General features: G+C 37.3%; 1 protein-coding gene across 22 annotated transcripts in view; it reads right to left on the bottom strand.

Annotated features, from left to right (window-relative positions):
• The window catches only part of OBSCN (obscurin, cytoskeletal calmodulin and titin-interacting RhoGEF), a 342,539-nt gene that overhangs the window by 202,905 nt on the left and 117,074 nt on the right, over positions 1-22,560 (bottom strand). For all 22 annotated transcript variants that reach the window (XM_074197796.1, XM_074197800.1, XM_074197799.1 and 19 more), the window contains 3 exons: positions 21,972-22,244; positions 18,062-18,328; positions 14,603-14,869 (listed from right to left, as the gene is read on the bottom strand). In XM_074197796.1, coding sequence (XP_074053897.1) covers positions 14,603-14,869; positions 18,062-18,328; positions 21,972-22,244 — 807 coding nt within the window. The remainder of the gene's footprint in view (positions 1-14,602; positions 14,870-18,061; positions 18,329-21,971; positions 22,245-22,560) is intronic.

Genomic DNA, 22,560 nt, shown 5'->3' with positions numbered 1-22,560 from the left:
TATTGTTAACAAAACATATTTTGGTCATTAATAAGTAGCCACTTTGCTCCCAGTGCTTTGTTATAATTTCATAAAAAGAAATTAATCTTTTCTCTATGCTTAGATCGCTTTGGGATCTCTAGCATCTCTGGATCAAGGATATGAACAATTCAGTGATTTGGGGGGGGTACAATTTCAAGTCTCTGGAACCAATTTACAGCTTTCCAAGCAGTGAGTCAGTGTTACTATCTTCCAAAAGTTCTGCCAACTGATCTGATGCATATGAGGTATAAATTCAGAGTTGATTTAATTAAATATTTCTTTTATTATGAGTGATCTGAAGCATGTTATACAGTTGTTAATAGTTTAGGTTTCTTCTCTTGTGATCTTCCTGTTCATATCTTTTGACCATTTATCTACTGTAGAAAGTCAATTTAAAAAAATTTTTTGACATATTTGTTTTTAATCACAGTTATTTTTAGATGTATCCTTCTTCACCTTTACTGAACTTGTAAACAAGAAAAACAGTTAAGCAAAGTTAATTGCGATTGCGATCGTGTCTGAAAGTGTATTTAACATTTTGCACATGAGCTCTCTTACTTCTTTACCAAGAAAAAGTGGAAATATTTTGTTATCTGCTTCCCCAAGATTGGACATTATAATTACTCAGAATTTAATTTCCTTTTAGTATTTTTTTCATCTTCATTATGGTGATCATTGTGGATATTGTTATTCTAATCATCAATTTATATAAATGTTCCCATGTTTCTCTTAATTTTTCATATTTGCCATTTCTTAAAGCACATTAATATTTCATTATATCATATATTACAATTTGCTCACCGTACTACTATGAACATTGTGTCATATTTGGGATTTTTCTTCCTATTTTTGATCTTCTTGAGATAGACACCCAGCAGTGGATCAAAAAATGATTCCTCTCTTTTTAAGTGAAAAGTTTAGTAACTTCCCTGCAAAATTTCAAATGGTTTCTCTATCAACTGAATCACTTAGAAACTTCTACAACAAGTAGCCCCTCAGTTCTTCTAATCTTGACCATTTCTGTTTTTACCAACTTGCTTGGTTGGTGGTAAAATGTACAAGTTGTCATAATTTGCATTTTTTCTTACTATTAGTGATTTGAAGCAACCTTTCATGTGGTTGTTGATAATTTGCAATTCTTCTTTTGAAAACTATTTACATATAATGCTTGGTCTCAGATGTTTGTATCAATTTTCTACATATCTTGAGCATCAGATTTATTAGAAATAGTTCATGTAAAATTTTATTTTCCACTGATTCATTTTTCTTTTTATTCTAAATTCACAGTTTTGATTTTTCATCCTCTGATCTTCTAGACAAAAGGTAACAAGGAAATACAGGAATTTGTGAAGTATTCATGTCCTAGTTTACTAGGACTTAATGAAAAATGCAAGATAAGCATTCTTCCTCTCATCTAGGAGTTCCTATCAATCAAAGGAAATCAGTAGGTGACTTCTGATAATCTCAAATTTTGTACTTAGAAAGAAAAAGAATACTAAATAAGACCTAATTTCTCCTCTGACTTTCAGTCTTGTATTGTGTACTCGATGTTCCATTATCTTTCTAAATTCAGCATATCCCAAATTTGAAGTCATGATCTTCCTCCCACCCCTTCATCCAACTTACCCAATTCTGTACATGTCATTGTCATGCATGTATAGACTATTCTCATAAAAAATTACATCCAGATGCAAAAATAGTAGGAACACAGGTTGATAGTTAATTTTTTTCTCAATAAGCTTTTTTTTAAATTATTGAGTCTGAACTTTTTCCCAAGGATTTGGTGTCTCCTCTTCTTCAGATACTTCATGAAACAATCACTCAGAGCTCTCATAGTGTGTTGCTGCCAGCATAGGTCATTTCTATATGCACTTGATCTATCAGCATTTCATAGTACCATAGGAAGATCCCTATCTCTGCACTTAAAAGTTCCTCATTCCAAAATCCATCTCTGCCATTTTATTCCTTGTATGATTTTTGGATGAATCACTTAGCCTCAGTTTGCACAGATGGCCACAGATCTCTTGATGAAACATTCCCCATATCCGTTTTCTTTTTAGCATCATTAATTTCTCCTCTGTGTGCACAATCAAGATGATGATCCTAAAGTCCAAGTACAGAGGTTCCACTTGTATCCTCAGCAGCTGTTTTTTATCAATCAGTGCCTAATTTCAACTGATGTGATCCAAGGGGCCATTGATATACTAATTTCTATCTATAGACATGAGGCTAAGTGGTAATTAAGCTTTTATTATTAGTAGTAGTATTAGTATTATTATTACTTCATTATTCTCATCTTTTTATGCAGTGGAACTAGTTAGAAATAGTCTTGGGACAAATCTCTATCTTGCTATAATTTCTTCATGCTTGATATTCATCAAATTATTGCACTGGTAGATAAAAATGATAAGATTTTCATAATTTAGTAAAAAGCATTTGGATACAATTCCAGTAACAAACAGGATGGAAGAATGATATCATACTTCTTCTTTCTATATGGTGTTAATTCTGCTAGGTCTTTATATTTTGAAAGCTTTTCTAATTATGTGGCTTGGAGGTTATTAATGTTTTGTATAGCAGCATCTATTATAAACAGTGTCCTGAGATATGTATGGATTAACTTTGAGCAGTTACAGTGATAAGTCTTAACTGTGATAAGGTTCTGGATTGGGTCACACTCTGGAGAACAGTTTACTCATATATATTTCAAGGATATTGGGGGATTTGTAGTTGTAGCATGAGATTTGTCATCTATTGGTTTATGAAGAATAATAACAATATGGGGTATAATTCTTTATATCATTATCAAAGAACATCTACCAAAACTTCAAACACAGTAGCCATTTTAGGAATCTCTTTTCCAAACCAGGAGAAACATTTACACTAAGTATAACTTCCTGCAGTCTTTTTAGCTTGTGTTTAGGGTAAGTGGTTTCCTTTAAGCATTAGTTTGCATGCCAAAAGCTCAATAGGTTTTTTCCTTCTTTATAATTTTTACAAAAGTCTTCATTCCTTTATGAAGATAACAGGGGTTTCTTTCATGGTCATTCTCAGAATAATTATTAGCGCCCAATCTGAGCAGACTACCCATACAAAGATAGTTGCCACTTCTCAATATTACTGACCATATATTATCCTTGAATTTTTTGTTTGGATCTGGTTTTTACAAGAATGAGTCCATCATGGGTTTCTTTACAAATAAGAGGTTCCTACATCTCTGCACTGAGAGTCTTGGATGTCCTGTTTCCCCTAAATCAACCATGGGCAGGGAAAGACTGTCCATGAACATATATAGCTGTGGTCTGGTCAATTAGAACTCAGAAAAGAATGTCCATGACGTTAGACCTGGCTGCCCTGGCCAATCATCACTCTTAAATCTATAAGAACATTTAAAATATAAACCTTTACTCATAAGGAGTAGAATTAGAAATACAACTTTTCCTTCACATAAAAGAGAATACCCCGGACTCAAATTGCAATGCTGTCAAGATTTGGATACTGGGGCTTGTATTAGCCTGAAAAAGGCAGGCTGAGAACCAAGAAACTTGCAGAACTGAAAGACTGTGCCATTTTATCTTGAAGTACTTGTAACAGCCCTTGCATTCACCATCAAGGGTGAATGAATAGATGAAAAAAAATTTATTTTAGTTCTTTCACTATATATATCAAACTCTGAGCAAAGGGAATACAAATAGAAAAAAAAAGCAAGATCCAGACAATCAAACTAAGTTCCTTCAATAAACCCCAGTGGAATCCAAATGAGTTGTGCCTTGAGTTTTACTTCCATCTTTTATTTGTGTGGAAATTTGTCATATAATTATATATTTAGAGAACATTTCTGCCCAATGATGAGGATCAAACAAAAATACCCAAGCACCTGCCTCCCAGGGTTGCTGAGGGGAATGAATGAGATAATACATGTTAAATGCTTTTGCAAACTTTAAAAGCTCTAAGTAAATATTAACTATTATTAGTATCTCTTCAAATCTTAGAATTAATTCCACAAATTCATGATACTTTGATGGTTTGTTATAAAAATCCTTTTAAGATATTTTACATAATTTTTTTCTCTTTATTGTCCTTCCAGTTTCATCCTTAAATATGCTTGAGAGGCTTCTGTTTGGTTAGATCTCTTATGAAGCTGTGTTTAAATTGATTTTATCTTCTATTGTTTCTCTCTGTTTTATGAAGTAATAATGTTTTTTCTACCATCCTTCTCTGTAATATTTTACAAAGCAGATGATGTTCTAAACTGAGATTGCCCTCAGCTATCACACATATATCCTCTTGCCAAACAAGTCAAATATTTACTAATTAATGTTCTTTTTTTCTAACTATTTTTAAAAATTTAATTTATCTTTTTAATGAACAAAAATCTATTTTTCTCTCCCTCTCGTTTCTCTATTCTCCATTGGGGAAAAATCACAGAAAAACAAAACTTTTATAACAAATATGTGTATTCAAGCAAGACAAACTCAAAAAAGGTCTTGTTTTGTACCCTAAATTTAACAACTTACTATTATCATATTTTTAATAGTTTTTTGGGTCTCTTCATTGTGGTAAGTGATTTACATCAGTTAAACTTTTGTATGAAATATTGTAAACTGAGTTTATGCTCTTCTTTTTTTAACTTATTTCATTTCCCTGTAGTTTCTGTGTTGTTCTAGAGATAAAAGACCTAAGCAGATGGTATCCCATGAATCATAAGTTGATGATATTTTTGAACTTGGAAAGGACATGTGTTTACTTAAATCTCTAATCTCCATAGCAACACATGTCACATTTCAATATTAATAATTTATTTAAAGAGGTCAGATTTATTAAATTGCATGTTTTGTCTTTTTAGCCTTTTAATTCTTTCTTCTAGTTTCATCTTAATTTTTTATCTTTGCTCTAACAAGTTGGTGGTCTGAATGTTCAGTTTATTCAAGAATGATTCTCACACCAGTATTGAATTGCTGCCTATCTGTTAAAATAAAATCAACTCTATTCTTATGTTATTCACACATTTAGTGACCTGACGGCTACATTAAAGTTTATAGACAATCTAAAAATTGTGTGAGTAGTAACACACTCTCCTCCTTTCATACTATTTTCCAACAACATAGCAGGAGCAGAAGTGGGGACAGTCAAAGGGCTGAGGCTAAATTTGTGTTTTTTCTTTGTTTTCTGGGGTGTTAAGACTAAAGAATTCAACATCCAAGTGGTCATTCTACTGATGATTGGCCTCTTTGTAAGCTGGTCTTTGGAAAGTAGATTCAAAAAGAAATAGTCAGAGGTGGACAAAGTCTTCAAGAATCCAGGGTTATCTCTTGTCATTCTGTCATTGCAGCAAGCAAAAGATTGTCTTGATTTGCATTTTTCTGATTATTAGAAAATAAAAACCTCTTTGTAGTTTATCCTTTGTAAGTTGTCTAATCAGGACTTTTTGCTCATCATACCATCGGCTTATAAATCCATATCCATTCCTTGAGAATTATAATTGGTAGGCCTTTAGCTGATATATATGCTGTAAATATTTTTCTCAATCTGCTTTTTTTTTCTTTTAATTTTGGTGATACTTCATTTTGTTGTCCAAAACAATTTTAGCCTCATAAATCAGTCTGGTTGATTTTGTCTCCAATGGGTCCCTCCAATGGATTTGATTGATAAAATACTTCTCTCCACAAGTGAGAAATTATATTATTTCTTCTGGTTTTTATAACTTAAAAGTAGAATTCTGATTAACTTGGATTTATTTTAGTCTGTGCATCCAAATAAACTTGTAGTTTTATAAAATGCATGTAATAAGTCTCAAAAGATTGTATATCTTCAGAGAAGATAAGAGTCAACCTTTAAAGGATGAAGTGGAGTGGGGACAGTTGGGGACTTCATAATATCCCTTAATTCTTCAAACTCCTTTACATCTAGACTATCGATATTTAACCTCTTTTGTGTCTCTAGAGGAAAATTTTTGTCTCTTTCTCAATATTTTTTCTAATTTTGTTTTTTTTTCAGTTTTTGCAAGGCAATGGAGTTAAGTGACTTGCCCAAGGTCACACAGCTAGGTATTTAGTAAGTGTCTGAGGCCAAATTTGAACTCAGGTCCTCCTGACTCCAGGGCTGGTACTCTATTTACTGCACCACCTAGCTGCCCCACTAATATTTTTTAAATAAAATAAAATATATAGGATTACAAAGGAAACCAATTTAATTTAAACATAATTACCATTTTTTTTTAAATCCAAATGACTCAAACCTTAGGTTAAAAATCCCTGCTCTAGATTGTTCTGCTGCTCTCAGATACCTCCATAAAACTACAGAAAGGCAGGAAAGATTTCCAACAGCTTGGAAGAAAATGAAAGCAATTGGCTTAAATTAATGAAAGCAATTGGCTTAAATTATGGATGGACAAGTCAAATAATGACAAAATGTCCAAGATGGCAGGAACTCTAGAACACAGCCCTAGAATGTCAGAGCTGTAATGTCAGGTATTATGGAAAGTAGAATATCAGAGACATTAAAACTTAATAAATAGAATGTCTGGGCTTGAAGAGACCTTTAGAGATCATCTAGTCTAACCTTTTAATTTTTACAAAGAAGGAAAGTGAGTTCCAGAAAGGGAAGTGACCTGCTCAAAGCTAAGATAGAGAAGGGATCTTTTAGTCGAGGTCTCCTCTGACTCCAAGTCCAGTGCTCTTTCCTTCATCAATGTTCATCACTCATTCCATAAACATTTACTAAATGTTTATTATACCCAAGATATTCTTCCAGGTTTTATGGACTTAAAGTGAAGTCATTGCCTATGGTTCCATTAGCAGTGATGAAAGCATAGCATAGGGGTGGCTTTGGAATCAGGGCCCAAGGTTTGAATCCTACTACTACTACTACTACTACTACTACTACTACTACTACTACTACTACTACTACTACTACTACTTCTATTTACTGTCTATAATTAAAAGCTATAGCTTAGCATTCTAAGACCTGGGGGAAATGCAAGTGAATGGAATGAGGACTGGTGTCTAAGGCTGTGTCATGGATGCATGCTTGAGGTAGACTGGAAAAGGAGGTCATAAGAGTTGGAAAGATTGAGGGCCTATTATGTCAAGGTATTTAAAGGAAGCAGTTTGAGATGACTGTGAAGAAGGGGACAGTGACCTGAAAGTCCATCGATGTCAGCAACAAAACCTTGGACAGTTCCTCTACCTGAACTGTAGAAGTGACGTAGTTGATGAGGATGATTGCAAGAAAGAGGTCCCAAAGTAGGTGTAAGGAGTGAGAAATATGTCCTCCTCTTGGCCCTTTTTGGCAGAAGATGTAAGAAAAGGAACAGTTGGTCTTGGAAAGGGTTCCAAGAGATGTAGTTTCTTTCAAAAGAAGCTAGTTTTCAATGAACCCCTGAAGATAACAAGGAATGTGAATGAAAAAGATTTAGAATGAAAAGGAGTTTAATAATAGAGGAAGGTTCTGAAGGGTACAGTGGAAAGGAAAGGCAGAGGATAACTAAGGATGAGTTTACTACTGAAGGGATAAGGGAGGCAACCAGTAGACTGCCTGTCCCTCAGATGACTTTTGATTCTAATATCCATGTAGATCCCTAATAACTCTGTAGATTAGGCTGTATGTTACTCTATGCCCTCCCTTTTCCTTCTTCTACTCCTTGTCAGCTATAGGAACACATGGGAACTCAGAGATGAAATATATGCTCAGGAGAAGAAACATCCCTGAATGAGAGGGTTGGACTGATCCCTTTCAGCTCTAATTGAATGAGCTTATATTGATATCTGCAGCAAAGCTCCAAATACCTGAAGCTAGTTCCATGTTTGCTTGCTGGTCCTTGGTTTTTTCATTATATAAAATGAAAATAATATAGTTACACTCGCTACCTCGGAGAGCTGTTGTGAGGAAAATATTTTGTAAATGAATGGAAACTATTATTATTATAAGGGCTCATTTCCTTGGCAAAAAGAAACAACCACAATTCAGGAAAAAGAAAGACAAATAAAGGAAATATGTTATAGATGCAGGGGGAAACAGGGTAGAATAGAGCAAGGGGAAGAGTGGATCCCCACAGATAAAGACCCTGTTTGATTCATTCTTCTACCCAATCAAACATCTTGGAAAGGGTTCCAATAGATGTAGTTTCTTTGGAAGGAAGCTAGGTTTCAATGAGTCCCAGAAAATAAAGGGAATGTGAATGGAAAAGATCTAGGATGAAGGAGAAATTAACAATAAAGGAGGGCTTCATCTATGTTATTTGATACTACATAAATGTTATTTGATGATATTGCTGGTGCTGCTAGTACAATGTGACAGACAAGATCAATGCTTTTACTGGTGACAGAGATATTAATGAAAGTAGCCAGGGAAAGTGAAGTCCTGCAAAGGGTTTTGCCATGAGATAGTGAGAGGAAAAAAAAACCACAACCAGTAAATACCAGAAATAAAGTGAATCACTCAGACCTAATATGAGATAGTCAGAGATGAAATGGGTCACACACAGGAGAGGAGGGACATACGGTGCTGAAATGGGAGAAGCAGAATAGTCTAAGGAAAGGGGACTGGATCATTGACTTTAGAATCAAAAGACATTTTAGATTGTCTGCTGCAATCCACTCACTATACAGATGAGACACTTGAGGCCTAGAGGGTTGAGTAACTTGCCTATGCTCATGTAAACAAAAAGTATAATTGGAATTGAAGTATAATTGGAATTGACAAATATTATCTTCCATTATGTCATGAGCCCTAGAAGACTTAGAAGGAATGGATGATGTTGAGGGTCTTAAGAGTGGCTGATGGGGGCGGCTAGGTGGTGCACTGGGGCGGCTAGGTGGCGCAGTGGATAAATGGGGCGGCTAGGTGGCGCAGTGGATAAAGCACCGGCCCTGGAGTCAGGAGTACCTGGGTTCAAATCTGGTCTCAGACACTTAATAATTACCTAGCTGTGTGGCCTTGGGCAAGCCACGTAACCCCATCTGCCTTGCAAAAAAAAAAAAAAACCTAAAAAAAAAAAAGACTGGCTGATGGAGCCTGAAGTCAAATTATGCAGAGAAGATGATGTATACTTTGAGTGTAGGAAGAAGTTTGAAGTTAGTAGACTTAATATTAAAAGTCTTGGTATTATACAGAAAGAGGAGTGTTATGGAGTATGAAGAAAGAAGATGTAGGCAGCATTTTATTCTACATGCAAGAAATTTTTTTCTCCTGTTCCAAGGCTTCCACAGAGGAAGGGAGCAATAGCAAATTGCAGCAGCAGCACTTCCATTTGTTGTCTCTGCCTTTAGACCGTAAGCTCCTTGAAGGCAAAAGGTGCTTAATAAAGATTGGTTGACTGAATGACTTCCACATTTGGGGAAGCCATAAAATGAGAAGGGGATTGGTGTGTCTTGGATCACATTAACAAGAAAGTGTAGTTAGAACAAGGGCAGGGGAGAAACCAATTGAAGCTAAGAGACCTTGTAGCTGAAGCATCTATAGTGCTTTATCCCAGATATTTATCTCCTGGTTCTCTGAGCCAGTGGCAACCATCAAGAAGTTCTTCCTTATCTCAAGTCAGAATACCTTTCTATAACTTTCCTACATTGTTCCTTCTTCTGCCTTTTGGAGTATCCTTTCTTCCATATGATGTCAGCTACCACTTCCTCAAGTCTTCTTTTCCCTAGGATAAACATTCCAGGAACTCTAAACAGTTTTTGGAGGTTTGTGATACAAGTCATTATTTAGCATGACAAAGTACTTGGGAGTGTACTAATAACTGTGACAGTTTCAGAAGCCACAGCAGGCCCTTGGGCAATCCCTTGACCTTGTCCATGAGAAGAAAGCAGCACAGTGAAAGGCACAATGGATTCATCCTTTAGCAGGACATCATGTAGCAGAGAAGGCTAGGAACAGCAGCTGTGGTACTCTCTGACAAGATGGAAAGTTCAGAAGCTCAGAACTGTTTTCTGGACCTGGGCTCATAGGATGACTCACAAGAGTAAGCAGTGAATGCTTCCATTGTTCATAGTTAGGTCTGTTGAATGACTGAATAAATTAAATGAATGGGTTGTCTGAGCTAGATAGAAACACCAAGCTAGGAGTTAACATATGGCACAGTGGTCCTAGACTGCTGAAATAGTTTTCTAATAGGTCTTTCAACAACCTACCTCTATTTTTTCCAGTACATCCTATATATATCAGGGGTTCTTAACTCAAAGTCCATGAACTTGTTAAATATTTTGATGATGACTTCCTCTGTAATCCTATGTAATTTATAATATGAATTTTAAAAGATTATTCTGAAAAAGATCGCCTGTGCTTCACCATTTTGTCACAGAGGAATATGATTTTTTTTTAAAAAAGGGGTTAAGAACACTTGGTGTAATTTTTTTTTAATTTAAAAAGAACACTTGCTAAAAATGATCCACAAAGTAATCCTCCTAATACTTGGATCTGACAATATCACTCCTTTGCTCAAGAATATTCAATAGTTCCCCATTGCCTGTAGATTAAAAATACAATATCCTGATGTTGCCATTCAAGCCTCATCGCAGACAATTTTCCTCATGATTCTTTGTTCAAGTAGAATGGAATATTAGCTTTTCCTTGATTTTGTCCTCTCTTCTCTCACTACTACATATTTGCAACAGGTCTTCCTTCATATCTGGCAGACATGACCTTCTCATCTAAGGTGGCTAAAAGGATAGTGGAAAGGCTTCTGATTGGAGTCATACGAGCAGGGTTTAAATTCTTCCTCTGATGTTTACTATCTATGTTCTTGTTCAATTTTTCAAAAAATGTCTGACTCTTTGTAACCCTATTTGGGTTTTTTGTAGAGTTATTGAAGTGGTTTGTCATTTTCTTCTCCAGCTAATTTTACAGATGAGGAAACTGAGGCAACTAGGGTTAAGTGACTTGTCCAAGCTCACAGTTAGTTAAGTGTTTGAGGCCAGATTTGAATTGATGAAGATGAGCTTTCCTGATTCCAAATCATGTGCTTTATCCATTGTGCTTTACCTAGTCACCCTTACACTTCCTATGTGAATTTGAGTCAATCACCCAATCTCTCTGAAACTCAGTTTCCTCTCCTATAAAATGAAGGGACTGCAAATACTCCCTGAGCTTCCTTTAAGCTCTCAATTTATCTGCCCTCTCTTAGAATCTTTATCTTCCTTTAAGGACTAACATAGATAGTTGGCCTCTTGAGAAGCCTTCCTTGTTCCCCTAAGATAGTGCTTTCTCCCACAAATTATCTTGTGCCTACTATATATATATACGAATAAGATTTTGTTCAAATACCAGGCACTTAATAAAGTCATTGAATTGAATGTTCTTTCCTAAAATTCTACCACTGTAATATTATTCTTCATTGAGATTAAGACTCCTCTTTAGAAATTCAAAAGAGTTAGGGTACTCTGAATCCTCCTAAATCTTCTTTTCCTTGGGAAAGATCGTGTTTAACAGTTCCTTTTGTCCAAGGTAAGTGAAGGTCTAGGGTAGATAGGGGGACTGCATGTATTGGGGCAGCTAGCAGAAAGGTCTCTAAGGAGAAAAGGGCAGAGGGCAGAAAAAGGGGAATGAATTGTCCCTGCCCTGTGGCCTCCACCCAGAGGCTGTCCAGACACAGAAACCATTACTCACACAAACTCAGAGAAGTTTGCCTCCTCATTTGCCTCCTGGATGAAGAGGAAGAGCCCCCCTACTGCCCCAGACAGATAGTTGTTTCAAACTTGCCAAAGGTGTTTATGGAAAGAGGCTCACATATTTACACTTGATGCTGCTGTTATGTTGGCTTCAGTGATGGAGTTGAAGAGTCAGAGATGCCAGATTTGAATCAGTTGTCCAGGAGTCATGATTAAACTGGGATAATGTCATTCATTTTTTCAGGGGATCTATAATGGCTTCACAGTAATGTTCTTCAGTTTTTTTGACTATTCAAAGAATCTGGAAAACTTGTGTTCTTGGGTTTAGATGACACAGGCAGACAAAAAAATCTTTGTACTTTCTCAAAGATGGCAGGTTGGTCCACATGTCTCAATACTATATCCAACATCTGAAGTGCTGATGATTACAGGAATGAATTCTTCAACTTTTGATGTTGGTGGATATGAGCAAGCAAATTGGGTTGGGGGGAGCCCAAAACTATCAGGAATTAATGAGATTTTTTTCTGGTGGACACTGTAGATCAACTTCACTCATGGAATCCAAAAGTTGAACTCATTACTCTAGAGCCAGATGAAACAATATTCAGTGTGCCAATCCTTAACTTGGCTAATAAATGCAATCAGTCAGCTAGTCAATGCACTTTTATTTAATATCTACAAGGTGGCAAACACTGTATTAAGTGAAGGGAGATTCCAGAGATAGTCAGGGTTTTGTAAACAGACCACAGGAAACGGAAATGTGCCACCTAGGAAGTATTCATGTGCAGTATAGTAAAGAGGTAGAGATTTGGCAAAATTTTCCACTGACTAGCTCAGGATATTGATTGATGTTTAGATTGTGTTGTGTTTTTTTGTTTTTGTTTTGTTTTGTTTTAAAAAGAGACTTCATGACTCCCCTAGGGTCAGTTTTTCTAGTGATGAATTCCTTGGAGGGTGAAGAAATTCATGCCAATGACTAACTGAATTTCATCTTGCTATAATGTAATCTTGTTTCCTCTTGGTTCTCAGTGGAAATGAAAGATAACTTGCTTGGGGGCTCCATATATTGATTTTTTGCAATAACTCAGATTATTGCTGTGTCTCCCTACCAGCAAACACTGCCAAACATATTCTATTTCACTTGCGAACATCCCTTTAATTATTAATCATCTGTTTTATTGAGCAAAATGCCACCTACTATAACTGTCAATCAAGTATTGAAATTCAAAGTTCAAGAATTGCTGGCTGGGAAGGGAATCTTCTTGTGCAGCAGCATCCCCAGCTATAAGGGGTCTCCTCCCCCCTCTCAAATTTGACTGGTCCTTTCCCTTTTGCACTTAGTTCATCCCGTGTCCTTCTACTCCTTAAATTCTGGACTCCTTGAGAACATGACTTATGTCAGAGAGGACTTTGTACTGGAATATCAAGCAAAGCACCCACATTTAGGAAATATTTGCAGAATTAAATTGAATTATCTACCTATCCTTCTATCAATTTTCATTTTCTGAGAGTTAGAAGACATCTTAGGGATCACTTGATTCAACCTTTGTCACTAATAATAACAATGACATAAAAAATAATAATTAGTATTTGTTCAAGCACCTTAAGGTTTACACAATGCTTTATATGTGGTATTCTTACGATCTATATTTGTGTGTGTATGTGTGTGTGTGTGTATTAATTCCTTATATAGTTTATCTCATTTGATCCTCACAGCAGCTCTGTAAAATAGGACCAAGGCAGAAAGAGATTAAGTGACTTGTCCAGGATCACATAGCTAGCCAGTGTCTGAGGCAGAATTTTAACTTAAGTCACCTGACCCAAGTCCACCACTCTATCCACTGCCTCAATGAAGGTATCCCTAGCATGTGACTCAGGGTCCAGGAGACTCCTGGCTCCCACAAGGTTTTCAATGTGATCTTGGTAAATCCCTTGACTTAACTTCAAAGATTATCTTTGAGGTCCCTTCTGTTTTAAAATGATGCTCCTATTGATAGAGATTATTCCATTGGGGAACAGTTCTGTTAGAAAATTCTGCCTTCCGAAAGTCCTTGTTCAACTTTCCAATTAACACAGAACAAATCTGCTCTCTTTTCCACATACCAGCTCTGCCAAATATTTGAAGACATGGATCATGACCTACCCTACCACACATGCCTTCTTCATATGACATGGTCTCCAGATTCCTTACCATTCTAGTCAACTTTCTTTGGATAACCTCTAGTTTTTCAATATCCCCTATAGGAAGTTCTCTGACTGGAGTGGAGGATGAAAAAGAAGGTATCTCATGATGTGGATATAAGACCTCTTTTACTACCTGTACTTTTGGCTCATACTAAGCTAATGGTTGATGAAAAATGACGACTCTTCCTATATAAACTGTGAGAGAACTGAAGGTTCCCTAGTCACTCAACTCTTCATTGCATAAAGGAAAATTCTTCTCTGGAGTGGTCAAGGAGCCCATAATGGCTAGTAACATTTATATTGAAATTTGCAAAGCGCTTTACATGTACAATCAATCACATTTGATTCCCCCAACAATCTTGTAAGAGGGATACTGTCATTATCCCCATTTAATAAATGAGGAACCTGTAGGAGGTTTAAGGACTTGCTTAGGATCACACAGCTAATGTCTAAGGTAGGATTTAAAGCCAGGTCTTACTGATTCCAGATCCTCTACTCTTACCTATCACAGCAGCAAGCTGCCTCATTAGAGCATTGTATATTATGGTTACTTATGTCTGTGTCCCTCTTCTGGACTCATGAGAGCAAGAATACATAATACAGAACCTTGGATCACCCTCAGGGCTGAGCAGTGTGTTATATATACAATAGATGATTTATAAATGTTTGGGGAAGAGGGGAGAGAGAGAGAAAGAGAGAGAGAGAGAGAGAGAGAGAGAGAGAGAGAGAGAGAGAGAGCGCCCTTATTCTGCGATCAGCTCCACCAAGGAAACTATCTGAAGAAATGTTACCCTTAACAGTCAAGGTGCCTGTGGTCTTCTGGTCCTTGAAGGCACAGGAGTACTCTCCACTGTCCTGAGGTTCCAGGTCCCGGATGACAAGCTCAAGAGTGGCTCCCTCTTGCCGTAGGAGATACTTGTGGCTCAGCCGGATCACCTCACTGCCCTTGTACCACTCCACAGGGGCTGCCACAGCAGAGAGTGCACAACGCAGAGTGGTGGCTCCTCCCTCTGACACCTCAATGGGCTTCAGCCCCTCTTTGAAGTAGATTGGTGCAGCTGAGGGCAGAGGGAACAACAGAGAAGGTAGAACAGTACCCAGAAAGGACAGCTCCTAGCACATACCTTTTGACCAATTTATTCAGTTCCCCAAACACACCATTATTTTGTTTATACTGTTCTCATTTGGAATGACTTCTCCTGTTAGTCCATGCCCATCCCTTCCACCCCAAGGAAAGGTGGTATAGAGTAGGGTCCTTTTATGTATTATAGCACACTTTTCCCAGGGAACTATTGTATTTGGCTTTAGCTGACCAAGATACCAGCCTAACCTAGAATAAAACTCTGGAGATCCCTAAAACCAGGAGAACATTCCCTGTCTCTTTGGGAAAAGGGTCCTGAGTTTGAAGAAAAGGAGTCTGAGTCCCCTGTCCAGGTTTCTAGAGAATAAGGTTGAAGAAGAAACAGCAAAGCTAGTATGACTGCCATGAAAACCTGAAAGTTGGGGGGTGGGTAGGTGGTACAGTGGATAGAGCACCAGCCCTGGAGTCAAGAGTACCTGAATTCAAATCTGACCTCAGACACTTAATAATTACCTAGCTTTGTGGCCTTGGGCAAGTCACTTAACCCTATTGCCTTGCAAAAAAAAAACTAAAAAAAATACCTGAAAGTTTCCAGGAGTTTCAAAACTAGATATTAAGAAAAATGAAACTTTTTCTTAAGCCATAGCCTATCAATTATATAGAAAGAAATGCAACAGGGGGAAACAGCCTTCAGGAAAGAACATGAGCTTAATCACATCACTTCCGTGCTGGCCCTTCAAATCCCATTTCCCTTTGACAAGCTTTAGATTCAGCCTTGGCTCAGCCAGGCAACAACAGAGTCCAATTTAAGGGCTCTCTAAAGACTGACGATTCTATAATAGTGCGTTGACTTTGGCATCAAATGATGTTGAATTTCAAAACTAATTAAAGTGGGTAAAGTAAGAGCTTTTATCATCACCTGTGATAGTAAAAACATTGACTCTAACTTTACAAAATGACTAGAAAATGACATTTTTTGGGGGGAGGGTGGTTTCCATACAGCATTTGTGAAAAAAAAAGCAAATAAAAGAGTAATTTACTCTAGCATAGCAGACAAAGCTACACTAGATTACATCTATGAATTCCAGTAATCATCTCTATTACATGGCATAAAGAACCATGCCTTTTTTAAATGCCAAATCAAAAGTTGTTGCTTTCTTGTGAGCATATCTTAATGAAGTTATTTTAAAATTTTTTTAAAAGAAAGAAAAAAGGTTTCCATTTCCCTGGGTCAGTCCCCAAGAAGGTGTCTGGAATCTAACCAGTTGTGCTTCCCTCCCTTCCCTAAGATCTTATTCAATCACCAAGTCATGGCACAACATTTGAACAAGAATACTGGGAGGGAACTAAAAAGAGCATCTTGATGCTGCTGGTACTTGGCTGGTGAACTTGGCTACATTATATCACCTCTCTGATCCTATTTCCACATCTGCAAAATGAAGAGGTCTAAGTAGATAATATCTAAGGTGCCTTCTGGCTACATTAAGACATGGCTGAGATCAAGCTTGGGGCAGAGCATGCAGATTATGTGTCTGGCTCAGAGTGAAAGGTAATAGAAGGTATGATTCCAAAGTACTGAGTCTGAGACCTAATTAAAGCTGTGAATTTTCATACATAGGGAAATGAAAGAAACCACAGAGTATAAAAAGACTACTAATTCAGAAATTATTGCCTATCATAGGGAACACTGAGTAGAGAGAACTGAAGCCACTTCCTTGGGAGACAAACTCATTTAGGGGAAAATCTAAGGAAAAAAGAACTAGAAGGGAGATCAAGAAATTTTCTTTGAAGACAAGAAACAGAAGAGAATGGTACCGTGGAAGGAGAGACTGTGTAGAAACAAGGGAAAATCAACAGAGGTAAATGCAGTAGTGTGACTAGAGAGAATGAGGACTGAAAAAAAAGACCTCTGGATTGGGCAATTAGGAAGTCATTGATAATGGCAGAATACCCCAGTAGAGATATAGAGATGGCTGTCAGAGTGCAAGGGGGTAGAAAAGGGATAGGTATTTGCAAGATGACAGATTTAGAGCTGGGATAGGCCTTAGGGATCATCCATTCGGACCTCTTAATGTTGCAAATTCAGAGAGGTTAAGTGATTTGGCCAGGATCTCAAGAGTAGCATATGATAGAGGGAGGATTTAAATAAATGACAAAATCAAGAGATAGAGAGTTTAGAAGTTGAATGCAAAAGGGATTAAAAAAATGAGAAGGATGATAATGAGAGATAATATAGTTTTAAAATTTGCAAAGTGCCATAAATAAAAGGTGTCTCAAAAAGAAAAGAGAAGGGAAGGAGAGGGGAGGGGAGAGGAGGGAAAAAAATCTTAAAAATAGATTTTAGGGGTGGCTAGGTGGTGCAGTAGATAGAGCCCTGGAGTCAGGAGTACCTGAGTTCAAATCCGGCCTCAGACACTTAATAATTACTTAGCTGTGTGGCCTTGGGCAAGCCACAACCCCATTGCCTTGCAAAAAAAACAAAAAACAAAAAACAAAACCTAAAAAAAAAAAAGAAGTAGATTTTAGCTAGCTTTTGGGAAACCTTATGAATCATCTCATTTGATTTTCACACACAATCCTGAGAGACAGGTGCTATTTTTATACCCATTTTACAAATGAGAAAAACAAGGCTGAGAACAGTTAGGTTTGATTCACCCATGGTTTACAAAGCAAAAGATAAGTTTATAACTTGAATTTTTTGAAGCTAGGAGAGACCTGATCCTTCTTGCAGGAGAGAAGAAAAGAATTTAGATATGAAGGGATCAAAGATGAAGACAGATGGAGTGAAATCAAAGGTTCAAGGTACTGAGAGCTATATGGACCTGTAGAGATCCTCAAGTCCAACCTCTTCACTTCTTAAAAACTGAGGCCCACATAGGTGAAGTGACTTAACTTTTATGCACAAATTTACAAAAGGATTAAAAGAAAAGCTGGGATTCATACTCAGGTCTTTAGCCTTCAAACATCATGTTTCTCTACATTATGCCTTCATTCATGTCACTGATTAAAAGAAATGAAGTTAATTGAGAGCCGCTATCTATAAATGCATGGGGTCTATGGACCTGAGGAAGTGACTATCTAATTTCTAACTAAAGCCTTGACTGGTGAGTCTGTAGGGTCCACATTTTCCTCAAAACCCTGTTGGCCTCATGTTCCATGGGAACCTCACCTTCAATTCTGACAATAGAGCTAGTCCGGACCTTGCCAAATTCACACTCATAGCGCCCACCATCTTGTTCTCTGGCACTGATGATGACCAGTCGGGCTTCACAACCTTCACGGCTGATCTGGTGGTTGGTTGAGGGCCGTAGGACTTTCCCATCCTTGGTCCAACGCACTGGGCTGTCTGGGATTGTGGTCTCACAGCAGAGGGTCACAGTCTCCCCTGCGGTAACTGTAGCATCAATAAGCTTCCGGGAAAATTCAAAGGGCTTCTCTGTGAAGTCAAGGGAGGAACCAATTTTTAATAAATGGATCATATCTGGTCTTTGATGTTCAGGGGAGTTATCAAATTGAAGAGCTAGAGTTAAATCCTACCTCAACTCCTACCTCATGTCTGACTCTTCATAACCCATTTGGGGCTTCCTTGGCAAAGATACTGTAGTGGTTTGCCATTTCGTTCTCCTTGGGCAAGACTTTTCTTTGGGATTAACGTGATCCAGAGCATAGCCCAGTTTGCTCTCTTCCACTTCTCAGGTCAAACCAGGTTAAAATGAATATTCAAGGTTGCCAAGAAAGCCAAAAGGCTTTTGTACCATATTTACCCTTTGATGAGGTTAATGGAGATAAGCCATTTGGGAACTGATAACAAACACTGTAATGTCTCTTACATACATCATCATAAGGGAAGAAAGTGTCCCCCCCCAAAATCCTCCAGATAACTGGTGATTCTTTTAAAGTGTTCACAGTATTTTTATTTTAACCATTGAAATGAAAATCTTTCCCAAAAGTACCAGATTCTTTATCTTAAGTAGAGCAGATAGCATAATTTGCTATCATCATCATTATTATTCTAACAGACTTTTCTTAATTATCATTAAAATATAGAGGCTCCCTCAGGGTCTGCTGAGTCAATTAATCAAGCACTTATTAAATGACTTCCATTTCCAAAGGGGGACACACAGACCTAAACAAGACAATACCTAGCTTGATGGAGTTTTACATGGCTGGGATCTTAGGGTGGGTTTAATATAGATATATAGATAAGAAAAAATAAGATACTTTGATGAAGGAGAGAGCATAAATTGGAGGGAGCAGGAAAGACTCTCCAATGACTAGCTAGCACTTTAAGGTTTGTAAAGCATTCTACAATATCTCATTTTTATCCTCACAACAAACCTAGGAGATAGGTGCCATTATTAACCCCATTTTGCAGATGAGGAAACTGAGGCTAAGAAAGCTTAAAGTGGCTTGAACAATATCCCACAACTAATAAGTGCCTAAGTCAGGGTTGGAATTCAAGTCTTCCTGACTCCACATCCAGATCTTTTCTGTCTGTTGTTCTCCCTCCATTTTCATCCTTAAATGACTTTGGATAATTAGGTCTCTCACCAAGATTTTTTTAATTGATTTTTGTCTCTACTGATTTTTATTGCTTTATGTGACAACACAGCTCATAATCTTCCATAATCTTATTTCATAAAATGTCATAAACAAGTTTGGGTTGTAAACTGGTATCACCATTAGTCATTCTATCTTTCCACTTAGCAAGTAAACCAAGTTTTAGCCATGATAACTTTTTTAGGTTCCTTTAGTTTCATTGTGAAAATTGACATCCATTAAACTTCTATGTGAACAACTATAATATATTCTTTCCTTCATCTATTTCTCATTTACAACATCAATTTGTCTAAATAAGTCAGGTTGAGGGGCGGCTAGGTGACATAATGGATAAAGCACCGGCCTTGGAGTCAGGAGTACCTGGGTTCAAATATGGTCTCAGACACTTAATAATTACCTAGCTGTGTGGCCTTGGGCAAGCCACTTAACCCCATTTGCCTTGCAAAAAAAAAAAAAACCTTAAAAAAAAATAAGTCAAGGTGGAGTTTAAATTAAACCCCATGTCTTTTTCTCATTTTGTATTTTCATCTTTGCTCTAACAAATCAGCATTTTTACTGTATAGTTATTGAATAGCCATTCAAGAATGACTGCTATATCAGCAGTAATATATTTTTTATATTTTAAAAAATAATTAACTAATTTGTATGATGTGCTTATTATGTTCAACACTTTTCATTACTTCTGTAAGAGAAGGTATATATGATGTATAAGTGAGACTTCTGGGAAGTTTCTGGTCTCTCTCATTCCTTACTCCTCAATCATATTTCCCAGCCTACTTTCCATGGTTCTTTACTATGTCCACGTTAAAGTCAATAAGCATTAAAAGATATACTAATTTAATTTACTGATAGGCATATGTCAATGCAGTTAATGTTATAAATTTATCAAGTTCTTCATAAAATTTCTCTACTTTTTCACTTTCAGCACTACATGTCAGCACAAAAACTGCAATTATTTTCAAGGTGGTCTTTTTGCCAATTTTTATCATAAGCACTACAAAACCAAAAAAAACTATCTCAGGAAATGACATTGCTTGTTGCCTTTGTACACACAATAGAGTCAACTCCTCCAACTCTTTTTTTATCCCTCCAGGGAAAATCTATTTGCCATCCTTCCAATGGCTGCAATTGTCTTTTATCTTCTGCCTTTGAAATGGTGAATGTGACAAGACTGCCTTGATTCAGTTTCTGGGATAACAGGATTACATGTCTAAAGCTGAAAAGGACCTCAAATATCATCTAATACAATCCCTCTTGATTAACAAATGAAACTGGGGCTAATAATAGCTAGTATTAATTGCAAAGTATTTTATAAATATCATCTCCTTGGATCCTCACAACCATCCTGGGAGGTAGATGTTGTTATCTATTTTACTAAGGAGGAAACTGAGGCGAACAGGTTAGTGACTTGCCTAGTTCACACAGCTAGTAAGTATCTGAGGCTGGATTTGAACTCAGCCCTTCCTGATTCCAGGCCTAGCATGCCATCCATTAGACCACACAGCCCCTTAAAGAGATTAGGTGACTTGCCCAAATCACCATGTACACAAACAGTAAGTGGGAAGCTAGTCTTTGAATTCAGGTCCTTTAGCTCCAAATTCAGTGTCCATTCTAGGGCACCATGTTGTCTCCTGGCATAGGATTATTCCTCTAGCAGAGTTTCTACTCATTGGGCATGGTACAAGGAGCTCACATAACCAGCATCAATAGCAAAGTTAAACTTTATAAATAGACTAAAAGTCATATGATTCTTTACCACCTCTGTCCCCTTTACTGCTACTGTCACTATGCTAGGGACCATTTGGATTTCCTGGACTTCCTTCAAGTCTCAGCTTTACAAGAAGGCATTCCCATCCCCCTCAAAGATAAGGTCTTTCTGAGATTATCTCCAATTTAACCTGTCTACAGTTTGTTTTTACAGAGTTGCCTCCATGTTGCCTCCTCCATTAGACTGGGAGCTCTTTCAAGGCAAAGACTATTTTTGCCTCTGTGATTAATACAGAGCCTGAAAACAGCAGATACATAATTAATGGTTGTTGACTTGTTGACTTATTTCATGGGTTTTCATGATCAAAGAATTCACCCACCAAATGGTCAATCTATGGGAGACAAACCTCCCCATGCTTAGTCCTGAAAAAAAAAAAATCGATATTGCCAGGTGGGGCAAATTCTAAGTATAGTTAAAAAAAATATTTGGGAGCAGCTAGGTGGTGCAGAGGATAGAGGACCAGCCCTGGAGTCAGGAGGACTTGAGTTCAAATCCAGCCTCAGATATTTAATAATTACTTAGCTGTGTGACCCTGGGCAAGTCACTGAAACCCACTATCTTGTAAAATTAAAAAAAAAAATGGCAGTCTAATGATAGCCTGAGCCAAGTATGGAGACCCATCTCAGAGGAAGCTATCCAACTAGCTGAGATTAAGGAAAGAAGTAGAGTCTCCACAGAGAAAGAATAGTTCACAATAGACATTGGAATCATTTATTATTAGCTCTAGTCTAAGTCCCCAAAGATGACCTACCTGTGACTTTCAGGGCAGCGGATGTCCTCTGGTCACCTGCCTCAAAGTGGATTGTACCCGAGTCCTTCAGGGCAAGCTGTCTCACAGTCAGCATATGGTAGCCCCCTGGCTGCACCTTAATGTCATTGAGTTCATTTGTATGTAATGGGGTCTTATCCAGAAACCACTGAACAGGACTATAGTCGGCAGGTGAGATCCGGCATCGAAATGTGGCTGAGGACCCTTCTGAAACTTCTACATCTTCCAGGTCCTCAGTGATTAGGATTTTTTGTCCTAAAATAATAATGATGATCATGATCATGATCATAACAATAATAATAAATAATTTCTATTATGTTTAAATTTTACAAAGTAATTCTTTGACATAGGTGGGAGGTATTATCCCCATTTTATAGATAAGGAGACAGTTTCAGGAAGTGAAATGAAATGATCACAATACTCCTCCTGGGATTTGAACCCAGGTATTCAGAATCCAAATCTGATGTCTTTCCACTAGCTCAAACTGGTCTGGTGAGGGCATGAGCATTAGGGTATAGTTAGTGGATGTCAGGATATATGAGGGGAAGAGTCTCTAGTCTGTGATCATCTC

This window comes from Macrotis lagotis, chromosome 8 (assembly GCF_037893015.1).
Source record: "Macrotis lagotis isolate mMagLag1 chromosome 8, bilby.v1.9.chrom.fasta, whole genome shotgun sequence".
Taxonomy (NCBI): Eukaryota; Metazoa; Chordata; class Mammalia; order Peramelemorphia; family Peramelidae; genus Macrotis; species Macrotis lagotis.
The sequence above is the reverse complement of the archived record's forward strand: the minus strand, read 5'-3'. Positions and strand labels throughout refer to the sequence as shown.